At 49.0% G+C, this 23906-nt stretch overlaps 1 protein-coding gene across 2 annotated transcripts in view; it reads right to left on the reverse strand.

Moving 5' to 3' along the window:
* GABBR2 (gamma-aminobutyric acid type B receptor subunit 2) overlaps positions 1-23906 on the reverse strand; it is a 348748-nt gene that overhangs the window by 231563 nt on the left and 93279 nt on the right. For both annotated transcript variants that reach the window (XR_005367035.1, XM_038552916.1), the window contains exon 2: positions 7379-7516. Coding sequence is in view for 1 of the 2 variants with exons in the window: in XM_038552916.1 (XP_038408844.1) it covers positions 7379-7516 (138 nt within the window). In the remaining variant the exon portion in view is untranslated. The remainder of the gene's footprint in view (positions 1-7378; positions 7517-23906) is intronic.

A 23906-nucleotide genomic window follows, 5' to 3' on the forward strand; every position in this document is an offset into this window, starting at 1 on the left:
GGGCAAGGTTTTCCCCACCTTGGGCCTCTGCCTCTCAGTCTATGTAACGGGGAGACAGGATCTGACGCTTGCCAAAACCCTACCAGCTCTGGCTTTCTATAAATCTATCTCAAACTCCACAACCCACAGCTAAGTAAAAAATATAAAAAACAAACAAACAAACAAACCCTTTGACTTCTCAGGCAATCTACAGCTTTAATAGGATAATCACTTGAGACAATCAAGTCAGATGACAAAATTTCTGTTCCTATGATGCAAATGGCATCGATCGACAGTTTAGAGCTATGCCTGAATTCAGTAAATAGCAAAGGGCTTGATTGAGGGGGTTTCACCGATTTGGTTTTTTAAATGTCAAAAGCAAGCATGATTTAGATTTTGCAGAAATCAAGTCCTAAATGTTCTGGGCCGTAGTTGCCAACACTTGAACAACACAAAGTCAACATTCCCCTGCCTGCATGACCTCCTTCCCCCCACTCCCTGGCAGGAGCTTCTCCTCCGATTCAAGCCCCATCACACAAGCTGAGATGTTCATGCCCGGGGGAGGTCCTGGAGGGAGCACCGGGAGCACCGCACCTGCAGCGCGGGATGGGCCCCCGAGGGGAAGCTGGGACGGTGCCAGGAGAAACGCATCTACAATTTAATATCTGCTGCGCTGCCTTTTAAAGGACAGGCTCTGCGGGATACGGTTCTTGACGAAATAGTGTTTGCGTTTTCCTGCGAGCAGCCCTTTATCCCTTCAGGAATCTGACTTTATTTTCATCAGCGAGACTATTTCTGTCTGCTGGCTGAGGCAGCTACCACCTAGCTCCCAAGAAGGAAGGAGTTTTGTCCTGGTCTCTGAGGATGTCAACCCCCTCTCTCTGCAGCTCTTGTCCCTTCCCTGGGGCTCTGCCTGCATTTCTGGGTTCAGCTGCCCTGCCTCTATCCCCCACCCCAACTCGGCTCCAAATTCTCCTGCCTTTTCTCCCGCCCCATGCTTGCAGAAAGACAGCCTAGGCTGGGTGGAGGTCAGCAGAACCAGTCGAGCAAAGTAAACTGGTCAAAAGCAAACCCCCTTCAGAATGCTGAGGGGATCTGAAAAAAGTGTCAAAGGACAACATTGGGAGGGGTGGGCTGAGGCTGAGCTGGAGGTCTTTTGCAGTCTCCCCTTCACTTTCCTATTTACCAAGGGACTGCAGGTGGAGAACCACTCTGGATCCCTAGAGTCTGGCAGGCTCTGATGATCTGATGATCCAGACTGAGGCCTAGAAGGCAGGCATCCAGCCCCCTGTCTGCAAGCAACCCCTGACCCCCGCCGGACCATTCAGCATGGGAGCCAGGCCAGCGCCAAGCCTGGGTACGAGGCTGAATGAGAGCAGACCCTGACCTCAGGCAGCTCCAGGCCAGGCCGGACACAGGCACAGGGCAGCACACACCGTGGCAAGGTGGGTGTGGGTGGGATGGCACAGAGAAACGGGGGAGGAAACGAGGCAGCAGACCACAGCAGAAAGCATGAGCATAGACCTGTCTGGGGCCAGGAGCATGAAGGAGCAGGAGGCAGGCAGGGGAATAGGGGGGTGACAACGGAGCACCCTCTGGCCGCACCTGGGACCACGGGCTTTGTCCTAGTGGCCCTGGGATATTTGCCCTGCCGTCTCCTCCATGCCTTCCCAATAGGGGCAGCATACACTGAAGTTCTGAAGACCAGGAGCACTCCTTAGAGTCCCTGGTGTCCCAGTCCTTAGAGTCCCAGTGTCTGGGAGGTGAATGTGCCTCAGAGATCACCCGGCCTCTCAAGACTCCAAGAACTAATTGTGTCTAAGTTGCCTGAGCTGTGAGCACTAAAATGGCAGCCAGGGTGACAAGTGGGTCTGCAGCCCTCGAGGCATTTGCTGAATCCTTTAACCTCGACTTGCTGAGTAGAGCCCAGGAATTTGCACTAACACAAGCACATCCTCAGCAGCCCCTTGCCCATAAGTGACTCTTACAATACAGTCTGAAAGCCTGCAACCTGGTCTATGCTTACTCTCTATATTAGATCTCCCCAGCAGCAGGCCTGGGTGAGACTAGAACATTCGGGCAATGTCAGGCAACAGGGAACTGCCTACTTCACAGCCAGGCAGCCTGCCCCCCATGCTGGATGCCTCCTGCAATAAGGGCTTGCCTGCAGGGAGTGGGGGCTCTGCTCCCCACTAACTTCAGCCATCCCTCCCTGGTCTCCCCACCTACGTCACAGAGAATCAGCAACATCTCTCAAAGAGCCACACAGCTCTGGAGACAAAGACTCCTGTGTGTTCTCCCGTCTGAACGTGCTGTCTCCAATGTCCAGGCCCCACCCCTTCCCAGATGCCCCCTGGCCTATGCCCTGATAGGCCCTGCCAGTGAGGCCCAGCTCTGAGCTCCCCAGTGGCAGCGTCTGACCAGGTCGGAGAGGGACAGAGCTTGCATGTCACAGCCTGGACTCTAAGAAGGTGCTCGCATCTAGTTGGAGGAACTGACGCTCCCAGTGGCCAAGTGACTCACATCATGACTTAAACAACATTAGCCTCTCGACGCAGCGACCATGAATCAAGAAGACCAGCGAAAGGCAAAAGTTAAATTTAACCGATTTTGGCACCAGGCTGAATTTTCACCCCTCTGTCGCGCGAATCCCTATTTTTGCAGCACCAGGAAACAGAAACAACTGATTACACATTCCAGGCCGTCTCTGTCCAGCAAGCATTGTTCCCCCAAAGGGCAGTCAGAGCTCCTTTTCAATTACACAAATTACATGCATTTTCCCATTTGCGAAACTGTGTTTGGGAGCCCAGTTTTGAATAAGTTAAGGGATTCATTGAATCCCTTGAGTGAATGTAGGATGCTCCTCCAGCCCTTCCTCCATTTCTACAAGCCAGCTCAGCCTCTTGTAGGTGGGGAGGGGGTTGGGAAGTCCCCAGAGTCTGTGCTCCCTGAACGTGGAGGGAGGCTGAAGCTTCAAGGCTACTCCTTCTCGAGATCCTGATCTCTGTTGCCCCACTCCCCTTGGCCGGCTCCACAGCCTGGGAGAAGTTAACTCTCCTGGGCTCATCCTGTGATTCTGTCTCTGAGGTCCCTGGAGCTCTCAAAACTGCTGGTTACCACCCAGGTCCCAGCCCCTGGATGCCTGCTGTCAGTGTCAGCCAGAGCCCTGGACCTGGTGCAGCGTCCAACAGCAGATGCCTGGGGTGGTGCTGGACTGCGCGTGTCTGGAGCAATGCAGAATGATCCTGCTGAGATGGGGACGGAGAATCTGCATTCCCCCGAGTCCTCCACCTCCCCATGGTCATGTCCACGCAGTGAGGAAACTGTTGCTGTGGAGGCTTCCAGGCTCTGCAGCCTGTGCCCTACACTTAGCTCAGTTCAGTGCTTAGTGCTTAGTGACCTACTGGGTGCCAGGCCCTGTGCTAGGCACTGGGAACCAGAGGACAAAGACAATCAGGGGGTCCTTCCCCCCAAGAAGCTTATACTCCAGTAGGAAACACCTGGATATAGAATAAACCATTTCCCACAAAACGTGATGCCTTTAATGACAAAATACTAGCTGCAACAGAAGTGACATAGAACTACGTTTCCCAATCTTCTTTTTGCCTTTACTCTTCTAAGCAGCACTCATAGACATGTTTTCCTAACCATGCCCGGCTCGTGAAATTTTAACAACACAGATACTATAAATCTACTTACATACTGTATGTTTTTCTGTGCTTTGTACATAAAAAGAATAGGATATTTTGCCCTCTTTCCCCAAAGATTAATTTACACCGGCTTGCAGGAGATGGCCTTCACAGAGCAGGCTTTATTCAGGAAGGAGCAATTTAATTTGCTTTTGGGTCTAGGGACTGGAGGCACACAAGGAAAGGGATGAGGGAAGGCATCACAGAGGAAGAGGTACTTATCCAGGGTTTTGAAGGATGAGCAGGAGGTCCTTGAAACAGAGGAGGGACTCAGCATGAAGCCTCCTTTGCTGGGCAGCATGAGGTCTGGCCTTCTTTCCAGAACCCCTCCTTCCTATGGTAGTCAGCCTCCAAGATGGGCCCCACTGATTCTCACCTCTCACTGCAGCTTGTACAGTCCTCTTGCATGCTAAATAGGAGCTCATTTACATGACCAATAGAATAAGGTATAAGCAACAGTATGCAACTTCCAATGCAAGGTCCTAAAAGACTCTGCTACCTCTGCCTGGGTCCCCAGGTGAGTTGCTTTGGGAGAAGTCAGTTGCCATGCCATGAGGGCACTCTGGCAGCCCTATGGAGAAACCTACATGGCGAGGCATCAACCTGCCAGCCCTATGAGGGAGCCACCTTGGGGGCTGATTGTCCAGCCTCAGTCAAGCCCTCAGATGATGCTAGACCATGGTCTCCAAATCTTTCAGCTAGACCACAGATGTCAGAGAGCCGACATAAGCCATTCTCTGGGTCTGCATTCCTGACCCACAGAAATAATGAAGTAATGATCACTGTTGATTTAAGCCCCAATTGTAGTTTGGGCATGACTCATTATGTGGCAATAATTAGCACAATCCCCATTTCATAATCCAGTCTCCTCTCTGGTCTACTTCTCTAAGCCAGACACCTGTCTTGCTCATGCTAAGGCCAGACAGCTCTGGCTGGCAAGTCAGGAGTTCCCAACGTTATACTCGCTCCTGCAGCTCCTCAGAGACTTCTGAGGGTCAAATCATTCCAAGGGAGACTATGAAAAGGTCAGGAAGCTCCCTGGATTCCCCTCTAGGAGGAGGTTCCCCAGGGAACCTGACCTGCCATGCTGAGCAAAATGTCCATCCGCACGCAGGTCTTTCCATCCTCCACCTTCCTTCTTCCCTCCACCCCTCTGCTCACTCAACAGACACAGAATGAGGTCTGCATAGTGTTAGGGACAGGAATAAACAGGAGTTAAGTCAGGCTCAGGTTCCACCCTTAAGGAGCTTACAGCCCTGCTAAACATGGTCCCACATCTGCAACCCCCTAAGACAGCAACAGGCAGAGGGGCCCAAGGGGTGGGCTAAGTATGCACCATGCTAGAAGTAAATGCAGGGAAGTGAGAAAAAGAATTTCTAGAGGAGCTACCTTAGAGCATACAGTAAAGACAGGCTGCATTTAAGCTGGGTCTCTAAGAATGGGTGACAGACAGGGCATGGGGAGAAGGGGGCATTTTGGGGAGAGGGGTGGGAACAGTGAGGGTAGAAAGACCCAGAATTATGAGGAGTTGGGGTATTCAACTCAGGGAGCAGTAGGAGGCAGGGCAGGGGGTAACAATAAAACAGGAAACACTTAGCACTTAGGATGTGCCAAGCTTGGCTCTAATCACAGTTTTATCACTGAAGCCATCCAGCAGTCCTATGAGGTCAGTCCTCTCACTCCCCTGCTTTTATAGGAGATGGGCTGGGGCTCAGAGTGTAGTGAGTAGGGAGTGTGGTGTGCTCCTCAGTATTGAGGAAGGGAAGCCCAAGCACAGAGAAAGGGACCTGACCAAGGTCTCGCGGCTGTTTGCAGGCACCACAGGGCTTGAAGCCAGGTGAGCGGTGCTGGTTGGGTTGGCACCCTAGCATGCCAAGCTGCTCTTCTGGCCTCATCTCCTGCTGTATCCACCCACATACAGCATGGCCCACTTCGGCCACGGCGAATGACTCACTGCTCCCCAGGCCCACATACTCCCCCCACCTCCCACTTCTGAGCACCCCATTTCCTCTGCCAGCAGTGCTCTCCTCCATGGCTCCAGCTGTCCAGCGTCCTCGCCTCCTCCACAGCCAGCTCCACATCTCTCCTCTGGGAAGCCTGCCTTGCCCCTGGGCCAAGTGGGTGGCCCTCCTTGGGACTTCATTCCTTCCTCATCACATCTCAGCAATGGGTAGCTCTTGCCTCCCTCTGGGCTGTGAGGTCAGGGTTTTACCCCCAGCATGTCAGGCGAGCACGGACAGATGCCCTGAACCCCTCGGTCAACAGCAGTGCAGTGAAATCAGGTCCTGCCATGGTCAGGCTCCTCTGGCCTCCTCATTCTCACCCTAGCTCCCCACTGACCATGCTCCTGTCCCACTGTCCCACTTCTCTGCTTCCTGAATGAACCAAGTTCTTTCCCATGGGCCATCTGCACCTACTATTCCATACACCCAACCAGCTCTTTCTCACCCTTCAGGTCTCCACTCAAATGTCGCCTCCTCCAAGAGGCACTCCTGACTGCCTTGGGGCAATCACCACTGGTCCCATCACCCTGCTTATTTCTCTCCTGGCTGTTTCCTATCACAGTCTCAGCTCAAGACTACCTGAGTTTAAATCCTTGCTCTGTTACCTATGCACTGTGGGTCCTTGAGCAAGTCACTAGGCCTCTGTGTGCCCGGGTTTTCTTATTTATAAAATGAGGATGATAACAGTGCCTGTAGCACAGAGTAGCATAAGGATTGAATTAATGCAAATAAGTGCTCAGAGCAGTGTCTGGTACGTTGTGAGTCTGGCACATGCATCACACAAGCATTAGCTCTCAGTATCATTACTTGTTCACTGGTTTACTGCCTGGCTGCCTCTTAGCATGTACGCTCTGCAGGGGAAGAGGCCCTAGCTGTCCCGCCAGCACCATAGCTCCAGAGTTTACCAAAACTCCAGGAGCATAATGAGCTGCCCATTACATTTGTTGGATGGATAGACGGGTGGATGATGGAGGGACAGCTGTACGGATGAAGCAAAGATGTAAACAACCTACATGGGCCACCACTCATTCTTGGTGGTCGCATCTTTCCATGCTCTTCTCTCTTCCATCCCAAATAACAGCTAGCACTAGTGAGTTTCTCCTACATCAGACCATCCACTCACTGGCTGGATGGTGGATGGTGTATAACATTTGCCAGTGTAAAGAGCGAATACTGGCCAGGAGCCCCAACAAAGGCTTACATGAGAGAAGAGGCAGTCTTGGTGGACAGGAAAACTTCAGGTTGGGCGTAGGGGGGGTTGGCAGTGAGTAGATAAAGGCCCATCTGATTAGGGAACACTGAGAGCAGGGCTCGGAGGCCTGAAAGTGCAAGATGCCTTTGAGGAAGGGTGGGTGGTTGGGAGGGGCTGAGGCATAGAGTGGCAGGTCAAGAGAGGACACTGGACAAGCAGACTGGCTGGACATTGGTGGCACTGACAGAATCAGGCAGGGAGTCACTGAAAGATTCCAAACACATAGTGGAGGTGGTGGGGCTACCCCATAGAGACCCACTGTGTCGGCCATACCATGACTGGCCGAGGGTCAGACCAGGAGTCAGGGCAGCAGCGGTGGCAGGCAATCAGTCATCCAGGGGAGAGTTGAGGAGGCCTGAACAGGCAACTTAAGAGCTGTGTTGCACAAGGAAGCATTCCTGCAAAAGGCTGGTGGCCAAAGACAGCCCCCCAACCAAAGGTGACCCGGACCTTACCTGCACCAGATTCCAGCCTTGGAGGGACTCCGCGATGATGGATGTAACCGACGGACAGACTCCTCCAAACACCATCAAGTGGTTCGGCCCGTATTTTATTGCATCGTAGAAGGCTTTCAATCCTTTTGCATTATCACACTGGAGAGCAACAGACAGAAAGAATAGCCCAAATTAGAAACGGCTTTCCCCAGGGACAAGGGCCCAACGGCAGATTCACACAAACAAATTTCCTCATGGGAAACCTCCTGGGTTTCAGCTCCCCCATCAAAAGGCCTCTCTCTAAGCCAGCCCCGAGCCCACGCTACAAGCTCAGAGTGTGATGTTGGTACCCTCCATCCTGGCTCTCCTCCCACTGAGCACCCTCCCTATCCAGGATCTCTGGCTCTCCAGCTATCTCCCTGCAGGGCACATTGAGGAAAGGGCCCCCAAATGCCTCACTCTGGGGTCTCCCCCTTCTTGGGGTCATTTACGTGTTAAAAGAGGACAAATCTAACACCCATTAGAATGGCTACTATTAAAAAAACACAAAATGGTTAAGTGTTGGTGAGGATGTGGAGAAACCGGGATGCTGGTACGTTGCTTAGGTAGGAATGTCCAATGGGCAGCTGCAGGAGGGAAAGCACTGCAGGTCCTCAAAAAGGTACACAGGATTACTGAACAAGCCGGCATTCCACTTCTGGATAGACAGCCGGAAGAACTGAGAGCAGGGACTCCAAGAGGTATTTGCACACCCATGTTCATAGCAGCACTATTTGCAATAGACAAAAGGGGGAAACAACCTAAATATCCATCAAGAGACGATTCCAAACATATACAAAATATGGCATATACACACAAGGGAGTATTTTTCAGCCTTAAAAAGAAAGGAAATTCTGACATGTGCCACAAAACTGATAAACCTTGATGACATTATGCTAAGTGAAATAAGTCAGACGCAAAGGACACGTAGTGTATGATTCCACTCAGAAGAGGTCTCTAGGGTAGTCAAATTCATAGAGACAGAAACAGAATGGTGGCTTCCAGGGGTTGAGGGAGAAGGGAATGGGGAGTCAATGTTTAATGGGCATAGAGTGTCACTTTGGGAAGATGGAAAGGTTCCGGAGATGGATGGTGGTGATGGTTGCACTGCCACTGGATGTACCTAATGCCACAGCTGTGCACTTACAAATGGTTAAAAGGGTAAATTTTATGTTATGCTTATTTTACCACAATAAAAAAAAGAAGGAAGAAGAGGAGGAGGAAGAAGAAGAGGAGGAAGAAAAGAAAAAAGGAAGAGGAGGAGGAGAGGGAGGAAGAGACTCTAGAGGGAAGAGTTTGCTTAGCAAACACTTGCCAAGCGCAGTTGTGTTCAATCTGGGCTGGGTGCTCAGGTAACATACCAGTTGGATCCAGCCGCCTGCCCAGGTGCTCACATCCTAGAGAGGAAAACTGAGCCCTAAAGCAGATCCCGGTGACCCAGTATGGAAACGAACAAGGACAAACATCCTCAAATGTAGGGAGTTGGGACTCAGTTCCACCTCCATCTCTGTCATTCAAGCTGCCCTGTCATCTCTTCCCTGCACAAAGTCACTGGCGCCTCGCTAGGCTTTTCGCCCTCCCTGGGGCCTGGAGAAGCCTGCTTACCACCCAGCCACTGTCGGAGGGTTCTTTGTAAAACATAAACCTGTCCTTCTGACTATCCTGCTCTCTGCACACTTCAAGCCCTCCTCCTCCTAGCAGGACGTAATTCTCAAAAGGTTAAAAACATAATTCTCATGAAAACCGGTAGTGGGTACATGTCAACCTTTTGTTTAACTCATTAATAAAGGGATCTGCAGGATGACAAAGTGGATTCAAAAGAAAACTTGAGAGACAGGGATTTTTATAGTGAATGGAAAAATAAGAAAGGTGAAAATAAGTAAGGTTGCCAAATCAGATACAAAACTGGTTAATGTCCTACGGGGCAATAAAAATAACCTTTGGGGACAGAAAAGAAAATCACTAAAGACTGGCACATCCTGTCAGTTTTCGAGAATTGTAAGGTGTCTGGGGCTAAATTCCCCCAGTCAGATGACTCGTAGGCAGGGCAGCTAGAAAAGACTCTGTTAGGCTAACTGGTTATAAAATAGTTACTCTGCATTATTTACAAGTTTAGTACCAGGGTCTGAACCCTCCCTGTCATCATGGATACAAGAAGCCACAGGCCCAACCTGCCTCCCCATGCTGACCTGATTTCCCTCCACTCTCTCCCTGGCTCACCAACTACAGCTCACCAGCCTCCTCTCTGCTCCTTGAAACACAAAGCAATTTCCTTCCTGCCTCTGGGCCTTTGCACTTGCTGTTTTCTTTGCTGGGAACAATATTCAATTGGTTCTCGGCATGGTTCACTCCTTCTCATCATCCAGATCTCGGCATAGCTGTTACCTCCTCAGAGACGTCATCGCTGTCCCCCTTATTCAAAATGTCCCCCACCCCCAGTCACTCCGTAACATGCCCCCTCATTTATTGCCCTAAGAGAGTTCCTAAAATTCTCTGAAATCATGTTGTCTATTTTTTGTTGCAAGTTGACTGACCTACCAACTAGAACATGAGCCCCCGAAAGCAAAGATTTTTGTCACATTTTTGTCACTGTTTTCATAGCTGTCTTCCCAGAGCCTCAGTGAGGACCCAGCAAGAATCTATAGCATGCATGAAGGAGCCCTCGGACATTCTCCCTGTATCTGCTCCTCTTTTCCTTCTATGCCCACATCTCTCTACTTAGTTTTGTCTTCCTCTCCATTCTGTGTCTTCCTCTTCCTTTCTGCTCCCTCTCCCTTAAGTGGTCATAACGTGGGACGGGAGCGGGTTAGTACTTGCTGCTCCCTCCTCATTTGAGAGACTCTGACCCACAGTGGGTGTCAACAGGGCTGGAGGCACAAGTGTGAGGGGTGGCTGGCCTCAGAGAGCCCACTGTCCAGCGGTGAGACCTCAAAGAGGTGGCCAGTCCCATGGGACACAGTGATCATGCACGGCAGGGGTGAGGCCGGGCTATAGACACCCCAGGATGGCAGCAGAGGGCCCTGGGCAAGGCCTAAGGACCAAGCCAGGGTGCTGGATTGCAGCCTGCAGAGATTTGGGAAATAAGGCCATTTTAAAATTTAAGTGTAATTTTTAAAAATGACCACGCTAATTTTTTTTTTTTTTTTTTTTTTTTTTTTGCCAAGAAATAAAGAGAGAAAGAGAAGACGAAATGCAGGAAGGAAGGGGGGAAGGCAAAGAAGAAAGATTAACTTCTCATTGCTTCTTGGGGCCCTCCATGAATTGTCCCCGTTCCTTGATTGAAAGCCACACACTCTCCACCCTCAGCAGAACACAGCAGATATAACAGAGTAAGTCATGTTTAATTGTTTCTACCATGATTTACTGAATCATTTCCCATTTTAATACATTCTTATAATGATTTTAGCTTGTTTTCTAATCTATTGCTAATGACAATGATAATACAGTACCACAAGATTTATCATCAAAGTTGCATTAAAATAATATTAGCAACAATGAAGTTATTAATACTTGTTTGCTCTGCAAACATTTCCCTGGCATCTTGTCTGGGCAAGACTCTGTATTAATGATGATGTCCCGATGTCTCACAAATACACCACTTCTGAATGTCAGCTCAAGAATAGGAGAAAATATTTGACAACCAGTATTTGACCTAGAAGAATCTTCTAACATTTGCAACTGTTTATCTGACTCTGTTTCCACCAGGCTGGGTGTGTGGAAGGCAGAATTTTGGCCCCCGTGACCTGTGCTCCTTGATCTTACTCTCATGAATATGTTATGTTACATGCAAAACCTTCGCAGATATAATTAAGGTTTCTTATCAGCTGACCTTAAAGAATTATCCAGGTGGCCAATGTAATCACACGAGCCCTGAAAAGCAGAGATTTTTTTTTTTTCTGGTAGCAGGAGTGAAATCAGAGGTTCCAACCATAAGATACATTCAGTGTGCCTGTTGCCTCAAAGAAGAAGGGGCCATGTATTAAGAAAATGAGGGCCTCAGTCTTAGGATCAAAAAGAACTGGCTCTTCCCCAGGTGAACCTCCAGTTAAGAATCCTGCCCAGCTGACACCTTGATTTTCGACCTCGTGAAGCCCTGAGCAGAGGACCCACCAAGATCACGCAATGCCTGGACTTCCGGCCCCTGGACTATGAGCTGATGCATGCTTGTGACCTAAACCATGAAATCGGTGGTGATCTGTTACAGAAAACTAACATGGTGAAGTAAAATGAGAAAAGTAAGAATAATAGAGTGAGGTTTTTCTTCACGTTAAATGTATTCCATTTAAAAAACTATCCTTAATTTATAGATACTTCCTAGTTTGTATGGTGTTGAAATGTTTTTCTATTATGAAATTAAAAATAGCAGAAGGGTTTTGTTTGTAATGTCCTGATGTGACAAAATAAAGGTTCTTTTTTTTTTTTAAAGATGTTATTTAGTTGAGAAAGAGAGAGAGAGCATGAGCAGAGGGAGGGGCAGAGGGAGAAGGAGAAGCAGACTCCCTGCTGTGCAGGGAGCTAGGCTAGGGGCTCCATCCCAGGACCCCAAGATCAGTACCTGAGGCGAAGGCAGATGCTTAACTGACTGAGCTACCCAGGTGCCCCAACCCAAATAAAATTTTTTTTTTTAATGTAAGTTTTTCCTCCATGTCCTTCTCCTCACTGAACTCCTTTAGCTTCTACTGATGTGTGCAATCCAAACACGTGGGCATCGCTAATCTAGCCAGCCCTGTACCTTCATTTTCAGATGCACACCAAGGAGAAGAAGGGGAGGAAAGGGGTTCGTCACTGTCCTATCAGGATTAGGGGAGGGATTTCACAATTCCCAGTTCAGAGCTTTCTCAATAATCTGGAGAACTCAGCTCAACAGGCAAGGGGGATGCTGAAGCTAGCAGTGTTCTAGAAAGGGCTGCTTCCCCCAGGATAATGCTTCAAGCCCAGGCCTCCTGATTCATGCTGTGGACCTGAGGCAGGGTCAGCCACCTCCTGGGCATCCGGCTCACTCCCTCAGCTCCCCTAAAGAGAACACTTTTATGGGGACTACCAAATAAAAATCACATGCATGTGTCTGTCCCATTTTAGATACCTTTCTCCCTCATCCTCATTTCTGATACTGTCCCTTCCTGCCTGATACAAATAGTGTCCTAATTAGAGGGACTTTTCCAACTGACCAGAACTGAGTCTTTGAGGAGGGACCAGTTTGGTCATCACGCTCAGCCCCTCGGGGGCCTAGGACCTGGCATAGCTGTTTTAGAGCCAGCAAGTGGGCCTCTGGGCTCCCTGCCTTCACTTCAACAGGCAGGCTCTCCTTGGATCTGTTCCGTCTTTAACATCAAGTTTCCATGTGATACTTAATTTGAGGAGGGGATTCTATTGCCAGTAGCATGAAATGCCAGGAAACCACAAGGGGGATGACCCCAGAGGTCCCCGGCCATGTATGATTTTTTGGTTTCTGGCCTAGGGAAGGGCAGGTGAGTGCCCTGCAGGTGAGGCTGGATGCGCCAGGCACTTAGGCTCACTCCTTCCACGTTAATCCACAGCACATCGGTTTGCCTGATAATCAATCACCAAATCACTGGGGGGAATTTCTCTAAGTTTGAGTGTCCTGAGGGACTCCCTGCAGACACTTCACACTGCCATTCATGAGGATTCATCCTTCAGGCTCAGGTGAAAGTCCATTTCACCTGTATTTCACATTCTAGTCCTTCCTGAAGGCTGCACTTGGCGACGCTCCCCTAATGCCTGTTTATTAGCTTCTTCTTGCAGACTCCAGACCCGCCCCTGTGTGAGCCAGGGAGATGCCAAAGCTTTTCCATTCCCCCCACTTAAGGTGTCTGTCAGACAGCTTTTAGTGAGCTGGTCGCTGGGCAAAACTATCATTCTGAGAAATTGTTTATGGCAAGTTGTCTTTGGGTGATTTGGCTTCTGACGAATTGCTCTCAGAGCCCCTATAAGGGGGGTCTTGAGTCCTGGAAGGAAGCGATGGGCTTTATCAGGTTCTCTGACTTCCCCACCTCCCGGACTAGCCCCCTCCCCACTGCTCACCTCTTGGGGGCATCCTGGGGGTTGGCCTGGCCAGACCTGACCCCCAGAAGACAGGGGAGGTAATTCCATCGCTGCTCACATTCCCATGCAGTGGTACAAAGCTTATCGAAGGGGCACAGCCTCTGACCTGCATTTCTGCCACCTGGACACGGGCTCTGGCACACGGTTGGCCCTCAGTCACTGTTGCTTCCCCCGCCCCAGCTCCCCGTCCAGTCCGTCCAGTATGCTTCCTCTTCGCCCTCTACTGACTTGACTCCACATCTACAGCAGCTCATGGTCCCTGCGCCCAAATTCCCTTCCCCGACTCCACTCCCGATGACTCCTCTTTCCTGGTAAGGACACACTTGTCACAGAGAAATCATAATCGGCACATATAGGCTATAAATGGGAATAGATCCAAAAGCCATGCAAATCCATTTTTTTAAATGGAAAAGTAAAACTCTGGAATACATTCCATTTTTCATTTATATCTCATTTTAAAAGAATTAAAATACTTTTTTTGACTCAAAAATTTCAAAGCCAATGTTGCTGAGAGTTAAAATGTAGAAATGCCAAGAAAATGTCAGAGTTAATAACGACCAATCTGAGACTGAGAATTACTCTGTACAGAATTTCAGAATTGAAGAATTTAAAACCCGATGTGTCCGACCCGCCCCAGATACAAAGTCCTCCTTTGTGCCCCCTGCTCCAGGAGCAGTCAGCATCTGCTTACATTCCTCCAGTGGCAGGAGTCTCACTCCCTCACCAGGGAGCTAAGGTGTTATTGGCCAGCTCTGCTTCTTACAAAGTATTAAAATCACCTTCCTTTTGTAGTTCCCTTTCAAGTTCTCATGCTAGAGCAAAGGTCAGCAAACTTCTCCTGGTAAGGGTCAGGCGGTAAATATTTTAGGCTTTGGAGACCATATGGTCTCTGTTGCAACTTGTCAACCCCTTGTAGCACAAAAGCAGCCACAGACAATACATAAACAAATGAGCATGGCTGCATTCCAGTAAAATTGTATTTACCAAAACAGGCAGCAGTCAGATTTGTGCCCTGGGCCATAGTTCGCCCACCTCTGCTCTGGAGCCTATTAGTCTCCCATTCCCATGAGAGCCCTTCAGACACCCAAACTCAGGCAGCCTGACTTGACTCCAGGAAATGCTTTCAGGCCAAATGACACTTAGCTCTTCTAATCACCCCTGTAGGATATGGTGTCACACCCTTTCCACTTGTGGTCATCCTCCAGAAAGGCTTCAGAAGGCAGACATTTCTAGGATGCATCCCCAGATATCTCCAACCGTCTGCACTGAAAAGTGACACTAGCTAATACGCATCGTGATCTCACTGTGTTCAGCATGGTCCTAAAAACTTCATGTAAATTATCCTATTTGTTACTCACAATACTATTATAAGGTAGTTTTACTATTATTATTTCCAATCTTACAGAAAAGGAAATTGAGCTCCAGAGAAGTTAAATAACTTGCTCAAGGTCACATAAAGGGTGAAGATTCCATCCTAGGCAGTGTCGCTTCAGAGTACTGTTTTATTTTAAATAAGAATATGTTATTTTGAAATATTTCATGTGTGGAAAAGAATATATCACAGATATATAACTTACATAAAATATGAAAAACAGTAGTACAAACCTACAGGATACCCAATACACAGCTAGTGTGGAAGCCTGTGTGTGGCCACCCTGTATCCCCTTTCTTCACCCAAGGGGTACTCCTCATCTGGATTTATCCTTCCTTGCTTTTCTTTATTGTTTTATTACATGTCTGTGTTTCTTAAACACTAGATCATGTGATTGTATTTGTTTTCAAATGTATATATACTTAGAATCATGCTGTAAATTTTGCCTGAAACTTGAACCAAAGACCCCTTTATGGCTCTGCATTGTGTGTGAGACATTTGGATGTTTATTGCTGAACACAGTGGCAGTTCATTTATTTTCAGAGGTGCATAGTATTCCGGGGCAGGAATATGCCATGGTTTGTTTCTTCCTTGCCCTGTTGATGGACACTGGGATTGTTTCCAGTATTTTGTTTGGTTGCCGTTGTAAATAAGATGGTTGAAAATTCCTACATGTGTCTCCTGACACATATGTGCAGAGCTCCTCTAGTGTCTAAATGTGGCAATGGGAGTGTTAAATCACAGGATTTCCCACATTCTTTTCAAAGTGCTTTTATCCATTTACACTCCCACTGTCAGTGTTTGACAGGTATCATTACTCCATATCCCTACTAACTTTAATTTTTGCCAATATTGTGAGCATTGATGTCATTTCAACTTGTCTGTTCCTGATTATTAAATAGGATGAGCCATCTTTACATATGTTTATAGGTGTTTTGTTTCTTCTTTGGGACCAGTGACTTTGCCCATTTTTCTATTGGGTTGTATTTTCCTTATCAATTTGTTCAGAGCATGCCTAGACATAATGATAAACAAAACAAAATGATCACCTGCCACATTCTGGGCATGGACTTCTATTAATGCGACCTTAGAATGCAATCTTTGTAACTGGCACCTACTTCACACAGACCTTACTGTCAGTAAAAACTACTAAATCAGCACACACAATCTTGGTAACAAAACACCTATGAAACTTTCTTAGAGGGACGCCTGGGTGGCTCAGCAGTTTAGTGCCTGCCTTTGGCCCAGGGTGTGATCCCGGAGTCCTGGGATCGAGTCCCACATCTGGCTCCCTGCATGGTGGAGCCTGCTTCTCCCTCTGCCTGTGTCTCTGCCTCTCTCTCTCTCTCTCTCTCTCTCTCATGAATAAATAAATAAAATCTAAAAAAAAAAAAAAGAAAAGAAAGAAAGAAAGAAACTTTCTTAGAGGGAGGGGAGAAAAAGACAACTTGATGATAAATGCAGCCAACCAAAACATGATTCAAAACACAGATCTCAGGAACGGAGGCTTGTGGTTAAAAAGAAGCAATTGTGAGTACTGCACCCATTTCACGTGAATCAGCCAGCAAAGCGAAGACAATAACATAACATAAAACTCAGAAGGAGGAGGAGGCAAAGGAGTCATAAGATTGCAAATTTCCTCTTCTTAGACAGGAAAACTTGAATTGATATCATCTAAAATTGAAAACTGGAGTCTAAAAGCCAGGACTTTAACCTCACTGCATTTCATTGTCTTTTATTACCCTTGATATTTTAGAAATCAGGATTTTCTGTAGTGAAGGCAAAATTGTTTAATGTAGAGTAATTCCTTCTTTATATTTCCTTAGTTTCTTCTGTGGCATTCAAAAAAATAAAATTTAACATCAGTTTTAGATAGCATGTAATAATGATCTCATTTATAATATTATTTCTGTCTATCTCTCTCTAACATATGCATGGAGACATGTCTGGAATGAGACTTATCTGATGTTCAAAATGGTGAGATTTTGAATGATTTTTTTTACTCTCTTCTTTGTACCTGTTTTACTCAAGATTTTTTTAAATGCATATATTATTCTTAAAAGATGGGAGGTCGTTTTGAAACCAGTAGGCTTCTCACACCCAGCATGCTTTCACAACTGTGTTAAGTCTCTCTCGTTCTGTTCTGGGGCTGACTTTCTGAGCTGAAGAACAGGACTTTACATTTCTTACTGCTAACTCATGTTTAAAATTAGCCCAGCACCATGGCCAACTGAATTAAACACTATCTTGTTTTGCCAGTGAAATTAATTCATTCAGACATTTTCTGAGCCTCTATTAAGTGCTAGGAGAACAGAGCAGGTCCCTGTGACACAAAATTCCTTGAACCAAGTAGATACTCAAGAAACATTTATCAACATATTACATTTGGAAACATTAAGAGTAACAGTAATAACACAGCATTTATTTGTACCAGGTCGATTCTCATTTATATATAAATAAATAATAATCACTTAATCCTCACAACAACCTGGTGAAGTACGTCCTTTTATTATTCTTATTTTAATAGATGAAGCAATTGAGGGTCAGAGAGGTGAGTCATTTGCACAAGGTATTTCACGGCCGGCAAGGAAGAAGCAGTCAGGATACGGACTCTGGATCCCTGCTCCAGGGTATCTGGGTTCTGTTTTTCTCCAGAGGCGCTCCAGTGACATGACATCCTGCAGCCTTCCTTGCGATCACATGTGACCATCGAGCTTTGGGCAATGGCAGGTGAGTGAGGGGATGTGCGCTCTGCCCGGGATTGGCCTAGGAAGCCACTCCGTGGATGCTCTGTGCTCTCTGTCCTGTCCACAGTATGAGTGGGGAAGACTCCAAGGACCTACAAGTGGGGGAGCTCCCCCAACTGCGAATCCCTGTGGCCATCATGGAAAGGCACTGCCACTCCAAGAGAAACTGTCATTAGGAGGACAGTCTCAAGAGCTGACAGCGTCTGGGAGTCGTGCCCTTGGGATGCGCCCCACTCTCGCCAGGCCACCCAAACCTTGATGGAGCATGGTGGTGGAAAAGGGGCTCACCGTTTCCAGCCAGCACCAGTCCACAGCAGGCAAGCTTGGCGTCCCTGGTCTGGCTGGGACTTCCTCAGAGCTACCATGCTGCCTGTACCCCTTCCTACCCACCCGCTTTTCACAGGTGTCAGACCTGCCCACGCTCAGAAGACCTGTCCTGCCTTTCTCAGCACTCACCCCCTGCCCTGTGCATTTCCCAGTGCACCTCCTGACTCCATCTGGGCACCTGTTCCCAGAGGCCACGACCAACATGCCCCTCCGACCTGCGCTTGACTATTGACACCGAGCAAGAAATCACCTTCATACACGAAGCCACACGAGTGTCTGTTAGTGCAATTAGATAGCATCGACGAATAAACATTCCCAACCACCTGCTGTAAAAATTTTGAAATGTAAGAAATCAAAATGTCTGGAAAACGATTAGAGAAAGGTGAAACTTTAAAAGGGAGACCAAAAAAGATTACAGGAAGAGGCAGAAAGCAAGCGTGCTGTGCATTTAAAATATTCCCCCTCCCATGCGGGAGACTGATGTCCAACCAGAATTGAAGGGACATGAGCAGATACAGCTCAGATTTGCTGCCCTCTGTCCCCCATGCCCAGCGGAGGGCCTGGTTCCAAACAGGTGTGTTTAGTACATCCTGGCTGCCCAACATTATGCTGCCTGGTGGATGCAGTCCCTGCGGGTGGATACAGCCTGAAATAAGAGTAGTCATATCCGCAACTCTGTCCCAAAGAGCTTATTAACTCCAGCCATCTTGAGTTTTTCACACCCTTTCCTTGGGGTGATGGACAGACCATCTGCTTCTAAAAGCCTCCAGAGAGCCAGACTGTCCATCCTGGATACTGAGAAAAACTGGCATTTCTGTATTCTCCCTGAAGTTGTCACTCTGAATTCTCGGCCAGCTGCAGACTGTGTTATTTGAGGATGATGGAGCTACACAGCTCACGTCTCTCCTCTGCACGGGTAAAGCCGCCATCTCCCCAAATTTACAAAATGTTTCTCAGACTGGTGGATACAAACTGTGTTTCTTGGTTAGCTCTCCATAAGTACCCCCGCAGATGCAGGTGTGACATGTTTAAAAGTCAGGATCATGAGACGTCTGGGTGACTCAGTGGTTGAGCATCTGCCTTTGGCTCAGGTCATGATCCCGGGATCCTAGGATCGAATCCCACATCGGGCTCCCTGCACGGAGCCTGCTTCTCCCTCTGCCTGTGTCTCTGGCTCTTTGTGTGTATGTCTCATAAATAAATAAATAAATTTTTTTAAAAAGTCAGGGTCATGAACACGAAGCATGTGTAGGCTGCCTGTCTGGAGGGGCGAAGGGGAGGAGGAGGAGGTGTGGGGGTGGGAGTGCTCCTTTCACAGGTTTGCACAAATATCACAAATTGTCAGCCTGTCCCCAGGGGATGGGGGCCCAGGTCACCTGCCAAAGAGGGACCACACACTGGTTGCAGGCCATCAAGCTATCTGCCCCTCTCCACCCCACATATACCTGCACAATGTGCTTCTCTGAGGGGTGCCCTCACTCCACATTTGCTGAGGAAGGGCGGGTGGTGTGAGGGGGTAAGACATGGTCCCTGCCCTCAGGGACTCCTCTCGCCTAGAGGAGGTGAGACAGGAACAATTTGGTAAAATTTGGTGCGGAGCACAGCGAAGGTTTGGATGAGTCACAGAGCACTCCTCTGTTCCAGTAATACTCATGGGGGCGGTGATTAAGAGCCAGGCCCCGTGGTAGGTGCTGGGGCCAGTCTCGGCCATCAGGGAGTAAGGAAGAAAATTGAAACAAAAAGCTGTAACACAAGGCCAGGTAAAAGTGGGAACCATGGCAGAGACACAAGTCACGCAAAAAGGAAGGCATATTCAAGTCACACTGGCATTTTCTGTCCAGACTTCTTGGAGGAGGTGCATTCAGGCTGAGCCTTGAAAGGTGTAGAAGACATAGAGGTGATGGGGAGGCACCTGGCATGAGCGGAGTCCCGGAGATGGGAAAGGTCAGGGCACACTGGAGAAATGGAGTATTTTGCTTCTGGGGTGGGAGCACAGAGTGGCAGAAGGGATGGGTGGGGTGAGCCGGCACCCTGGGGAAGCTTGGACACCAGGCAGGGCGTGCTTTCTTCGGGCAGCAGCAAGCACTGCAGAACTTTAATCAGCGGAGTGCTGAGATGGAAGCCGGCTTCACACAGGTGCCTCTGGAGGCTGGTGTAGAGGAAGGAGGCCGCGGGGGGGAAAGGAGGTCAGCTGGGAGCTGGTGGCCATGGTCCAGATGTGAGGCCTGATGAGCTACCTGGCCTAGAACCCCTGGGAAAAACACATGCCCAGAGAAGAGCTCACTTGTCAGGCCCCTTAACGAAGGGGTTCTGAGGCTTAGGTTTGACCAGCACATGACATCAACAGGACCCAGTCAAATGGGTCCATCTCAACAGTCTCCTTAATGGGACCCAGTGATGGGGAAGACCAATGAAGAAAGAAAGAAAGAATAAACCCAGCTCTGTCAAGCACAGGTTGCGATCCTGCAAAGGGTAGGGCAAGGCCTGCCATGCCTCGCCCTGTGACCTCCTCTTCACCGGCCTTCACTTATAAAAAATGAGAAGGTAGAGTTAGCAGATCTATCAGTCAGGAGAGGTTAGGCTATGCTGTGGCAACAAACGTGCCCAAATCTCGGTGGAACCGAGACCCCCAAATCTCAATGGGACATTCCAGAAAAAAATTGGTTTCTCTCTCATTGATGAGGGCTCAATGCATCATAGTAACTCAGGAAACCATACTGATGGAATAACCACCATCTTAAATGCTGCCAGTTGCCACAGGAGTAGGAAAAAGAAAATTCTCTAGAGACTGAACCAGCATTTAAATGGACCTCATGGGCAGCCCCGGTGGCACAGCGGTTTAGCGCCACCTGCAGCCCAGGGCATGATCCTGGAGACCGGGGATCGAGTCCCACGTCGGGCTCCCTGCATGGAGGCTGCTTCTCCCTCTGCCTGCGTCTCTGCCTCTCTAAATAAATAAATAAATAAATAAATACATACATACATACATACATACATACATACATACATAAATAAATAAATAAATAAATAAATAATCTTTAAAAAATAAATGGAACTCATTGGCCAGACATGACCCAGGAAAGTCCCAGGGACCACATGCAAGCAGACCAGCAGGAGAGGGGACCCAGGTGTCAGGGAACCTACAAATGACCACCACGGTTCATCTCTCCGATTCCTTCATGCCCGAACAGTCTGTGTTTTGGTCCGAGCTCAAGGCCAGATTTTGGTTCAATTTATACATATCAAACTGACATTTCTTCAGAACTGACCTATGTGCCAGGCACCTCGCTAAATTCTTTACATGCATCATCTCTTTCCCCTTTCATAATGGATCTCACATAATATTTGCAATGACCCTATGAAAAGGATACCAACATTACCCCTCATTTAACAGAGGAGAAGATACAAGTCCAAGGAGCTTAACTGACAAGCTTGAGGTCACGTGACTAGTTAAGTCCTGATCCCAGGACTCAAAACCAGGCCCTAATGCTCCAAACCCTGCCTCTGCCTCTCATCATCTGAGCCGTCCAGAAATGGGGTAAAATGCCTGGGAAGACAGCGGGCTGCCTATCACTGTGGGTGTTCAAGCAGAAGTCTGCAGGAGAATGCTATAAGAAAGGATTATTTCTCCGAGGAAAGGACTAAATTAGTAAAAGACTCTAATCCTGAAATTCCATGGGAAGAGAAAACAAGACAGGAAAAGTGGGGTCAGTCTTGGGAAGAGCAAGTGGTTTCTCTGGGTTGGAGCACTCCGTGAGCGGATGAAAGAAATGAGAGATGGATTGGAATGGGGGGTTGAGCGAGCACCTGTTTATGGGGCTGCACCCTATCCTGGGGTCCCCAGTGAGCTTTTGTTTTGGTTTGTTTTTTAACCATTTTAATCATTTTTAAGTGTACAATTCAGTGGCATTAAGTGCCCCCACGATGTGGTATGACTATCATCAGGATCTATTTCCAGAATGTTTGCATCATGGCAAACAGAAAAGTCAGTATCTATTAAACCCAGGGGCGTTCTTAAAAGGGCTTAACCTGATAACGACATCACCAGAGCTGAGCCGGGAAGACATTCCTTCCCATCACTTGAAGGACGTGACTTAAAGGTAGAGAGGCTGGCCAAGGGGATGGATGGCTAATGAGGCCAGCGTGGGGGTCCAGGCAGGAGATGGTAGGAGCGAAGGCCGGGCAGTCAGAGGGATGGTGGGCAGGGTCGGACCCAGAAAGCAGAGAAAGGGAAACCCCAGAGGGAGAGGGGAGTCTTAGCTTCCTCCAGGCCCCTGTGTGTCCTGGGCCACCAGGATGTGAGCTGGGGGAACCAGGAGACCATGCAGGGCTCAGGAGATGCTGCCGAGACCAGCGCTGGACTGGACGTAGGTGAGGGACTGGGCCAGTTGCCCGCTCCACCGACTTTCCCTGGAGAGCCACATCCAAGCTCGACAGGTCTTCCTGGGACACAGGCCAGAGCTGGCCCCCCAGGACCCCCAGAGGTCTGTGGCCTAACACGGCTCCTGCCTGAGCTCAAACACTCACTGGACACCCGCTCAGAGGTGAGTGGTGACTGCAGGCCCGACGGGATCAACACCCCGTCAGCCCAGAGCCACACTCATCACTCAGGAGGCCCGTCCTCCGTCAGCAACAGCTCAGCCGGACTTAATTATGTGTCTCTCCTGTCCTCCAGCGGGGGACATGACGGTCACTCCCTGCCTGATGGATGGAGGCTGGGCCTCTGTCACACACCATCGTGACCAGGGGACTCTACTCAGGGACTTTCCAATTCTTCAATCTTGTCATACATCCTTCCATCTCTGCTGCAGGCACCCATCTCCAGAGTTCCTTTCTGGAGGTGATTTCCCCAACGCCTTGGCACCCTGGACCAGCTCCCATAGCAACCCCGCCATGGCCACCCGGGCCCACAGGCACAGTGCTCAGTGCACATAGAAGGTGACTTCAGAGGTCCAACCTGCACGGCCTGGGACCTAGCTGGTCCCCATCTCGGCATCTTGTTCCCATACTTCAGCTTCTCCGAGTCTGAAGTCCTACCACGCCTTTCCAGGTGTGCATCCCCAGGACCCCATCCTTGCCTGCCCCCCCAACTCCCCCATGGCTGAGATCCTGCTGAGTGGTCTCCAAGCCCACGTGGCATTGCCCACCAAGACTGTAGCGCCTGGGGCTGCCCCTGGACTCTGAAGGAGGTGAAGCTTCTCCTTGCCCAGAAAACATGCAAAGGGGTTTCAGCCTGAAGCCTCGCTTAAAAGACAGAGCAGAAAACAGATAACACCAAGTATTGAGAAGGGAGCAGGGAGGCTCTGAGAGAAGGAATTCTTTTGAGGAGTAGGACCCAGAGGAAGTACTGGTGGGGGTGTTGGGGGAGGCTCCAGAAGGGGGATTCATTTGAGGGCTGGGTTTCCAGGAAAGGGTCCTGTGGATCTTGGGGCACCAGTTTGGGATCAGTGCATTTAGGAGTATGATCCATTCTGAGGGAAGCCCCTTTGTAAGACCCCTGACCAGTTCCAAGAGCAGCAGCCTTTGGAAGGCAGGGGCAGGTGCAGACGCTCAGAGGGCAGCCCATCCCAACCAGGGTGGGGAGCTCACACTGCTTCTTTGTGAAACAGGCAAGCAATGCTGAGAAGGCCTAACCCTTGGGCACTAATGGGGGCTACATGGGGCAGAGCCTTTTGCTATCTATTAATGCTATTTATCAACTCAAGGCATTAGCATTTACTAAGCATCTCCTGCATGCCATGCTCTGTGCCAGGCACTGGGAAAACAGAGGGAAACAAGTCATAGCCCATTCTTTAAAGCTCACAGGCTAGTGGGGATGAGAGAGAAGCCAAGGAGCAATCACAGCAGGGGGCGGGAAAGCTAGGAGAAGGGCTGCAGTGTGGGGCCCCAAAGGGGCTACTGAACCAGATACCAGGAACCAGGATAGGTGTCCTGCAGGAGAAGGCACCTCTGCTGAGTCTTAAAACAAAAGAGAAATTCACCAGATGCAGAGGGTGGAGAG

Source organism: Canis lupus, chromosome 11, assembly GCF_011100685.1.
Source record: "Canis lupus familiaris isolate Mischka breed German Shepherd chromosome 11, alternate assembly UU_Cfam_GSD_1.0, whole genome shotgun sequence".
Classification (NCBI taxonomy): Eukaryota; Metazoa; Chordata; class Mammalia; order Carnivora; family Canidae; genus Canis; species Canis lupus.